Source organism: Acanthisitta chloris, unplaced genomic scaffold (genome assembly GCF_000695815.1).
Source record: "Acanthisitta chloris isolate BGI_N310 unplaced genomic scaffold, ASM69581v1 scaffold10685, whole genome shotgun sequence".
Classification (NCBI taxonomy): domain Eukaryota; kingdom Metazoa; phylum Chordata; class Aves; order Passeriformes; family Acanthisittidae; genus Acanthisitta; species Acanthisitta chloris.
Genome location: NW_008672089.1, coordinates 2,411 through 4,564, shown reverse-complemented (window position 1 = coordinate 4,564; position 2,154 = coordinate 2,411). Strand labels below are relative to the sequence as shown.

Here is a 2,154-nt window from a genome sequence, read left to right as displayed (position 1 = left end):
TGCTCAGCATCCCCAGAGCCCCTCTGGAAGCACTGGCAGGTCTCAGCTGCCTCTCCCTGGCACAGATCCGGATCGAGGGCTCCGTGAAGAGGCTCCCGGAGGAGGAATCCGAGCGCTACTTCCACTCCCGTCCCAGGAGCAGCCAGATTGGGGCTGTGGTCAGCAGGCAGAGCTCTGTCATTCCAGACCGGGAGGTGAGTCCAACCCTTCCCATGGGATGCACCAGGGGGGGCCTGGGCTGTCAGTCCTCCCTCGTCGCTTCCCATCTCCCTTCCCATCTCCCTCATCCCCTCCCACCTCATTCCCCTCGTCCCTTCCTATCTCCCTTCTCTCATCCCTTACCACCTCCTTCTCCTCATCCCTTCTCATCTCCCTCCCCTTATCTTTTCCCATCTCCCTCCCCTCATCCCTGCCCATCTCATTCCCCTCATCCCTTCCCATCTTCCTCATCCATTCCCACCTCATTCCCCTAATCCCTTCCCATCTCACTCCCCTCATCCCTTCCCATCTCCCTCCTCTCATCTCTTCTCATCTCCCTCATCCCTTATCACCTCATTCCACTCATCCCCTCCCATCTCCCTCATCTCTTCCCACCTTAATCCCCTGATCCCTTCTCTCATCTCCCTTCCCCTCATCCCTTCCCATCTCCCTCTCCCTTCCTATCTCTCTCCTCTCATCCCTTCCCATCTCCCTCATCCCTTCCCACCTCCCTCCCCTCATCTCTTCCCATCCTGCAGTTCCTAAGGAAGAGGAATGCGGAGCTGGAGGAGCAGTACAGGGACACAACAGTGCCCAAACCACCCTACTGGTGAGCAGGGCTGAATAAAGGGAGTGGGGGGCTGATCCCCCTCTGGCATCCATTCCCACCTCCCTCCCCTCATCCCTTCCCACCTCCCTCCCCTCATCCCTTCCCATCCTGCAGTTCCTAAGGAAGAGGAATGCGGAGCTGGAGGAGCAGTACAGGGACACAACAGTGCCCAAACCACCCTACTGGTGAGCAGGGCTGAATAAAGGGAGTGGGGGGCTGATCCCCCTCTGGAACCTCCCTAAAACCCTCTGATTCCTTTCCAGGGGGGGATATATCCTGGAGCCAGAGGTGATGGAATTCTGGCAGGGCCAAACCAACCGACTGCACGACCGGATCGTGTTCCGGAGGCTGCGGGAAGGGTCGGCACCGCTCGGGGCCATGACCCACCGTGGGGAGGGGGATTGGGTCTACGAACGCTTCTCCCCCTGAGCCTGGGACCATTCCCACTCTGGAATATCCCCTGTGCCACAGCTATCCCTCCTGGAGTGCTGGGAAGTGTGTGCTGAGCTCTGGGAGTGCTGCTGAGGGGCTGAGCTCTGCCCTTGGTGCCCCTCATTGCTCTCCCTGGTGTATCCCCAATTCTGCTGGGGGTTAATTAATCATGTTTATGATTATTGAGGGACCAAAAGAGACCCCAGTGAGCTTCCTGGCCCTGTCCTGCACTTAGTGTTTTGGCTGGAACTGTGCAATGTGCTCGATCTGCTCTTATTTAATTAATTTATTTAATTGTACTGTGTTCATGGCAGCACTGTGTTCATGTCTTCACTGTGTCCCCCTTAACTCTGCCCCAGGGTGAGACCCCAAACCTCACCCTGGGGAGGGCATTGCTCCCTCTCCCCTCCTCCAGCTGCTACTCCAAACTTGGGAAAAATAAACTGGGATTGACCAGAGGGTTTGGGTTAATATTTACCCACACAGGGCTGAGCTCTCCCGGAGCTTGGAGCAGCCAGGAATTCCAGCCCTGGATCTGGCACTGGGTGCTGGGAGCTCTGCTGGCCACATCCCAGTAAAACCAGTCCCTGATAACCTTTTTCCCAGCTCCGTGTTTGCTGTCCCACCGCTGGGGCAGGATCGTGCCAAGGAATCACCATCCTGGAGACGATTCCCACCTTGGATAGTGGGAGCTGAACCCTGGGATGGGAGGAGATGGGTTAGGTGAGCACGGGGGGGTCACACACCTTGTGCCACTGTCACAGACCTGCTCGGTGCTGGCTCTGCCCATCCCTCGGGAATTGCTGCCAGGGAGGGACAGGAGGGGACAAAGGGATATCCCAGGAAGGGGTTGGGGGTGGCAGCACAGCTTGGTGTCCCTTCCATCCCGGGATTAGGAGCCCAAACCCCGCGGG

At 57.9% G+C, this 2,154-nt stretch overlaps 1 protein-coding gene across 1 annotated transcript; it reads left to right on the top strand.

Moving 5' to 3' along the window:
* Window positions 1-65: 65 nt before the first annotated feature.
* Window positions 66-1,237, top strand: PNPO (pyridoxamine 5'-phosphate oxidase; the record flags this gene model as incomplete). Its single annotated transcript, XM_009074378.1, has 3 exons — window positions 66-194; window positions 738-808; window positions 1,072-1,237. Coding segments are annotated over 3 exons (366 nt in total), but the record flags the coding sequence as incomplete, so codon positions are not given.
* Window positions 1,238-2,154: the final 917 nt, after the last annotated feature.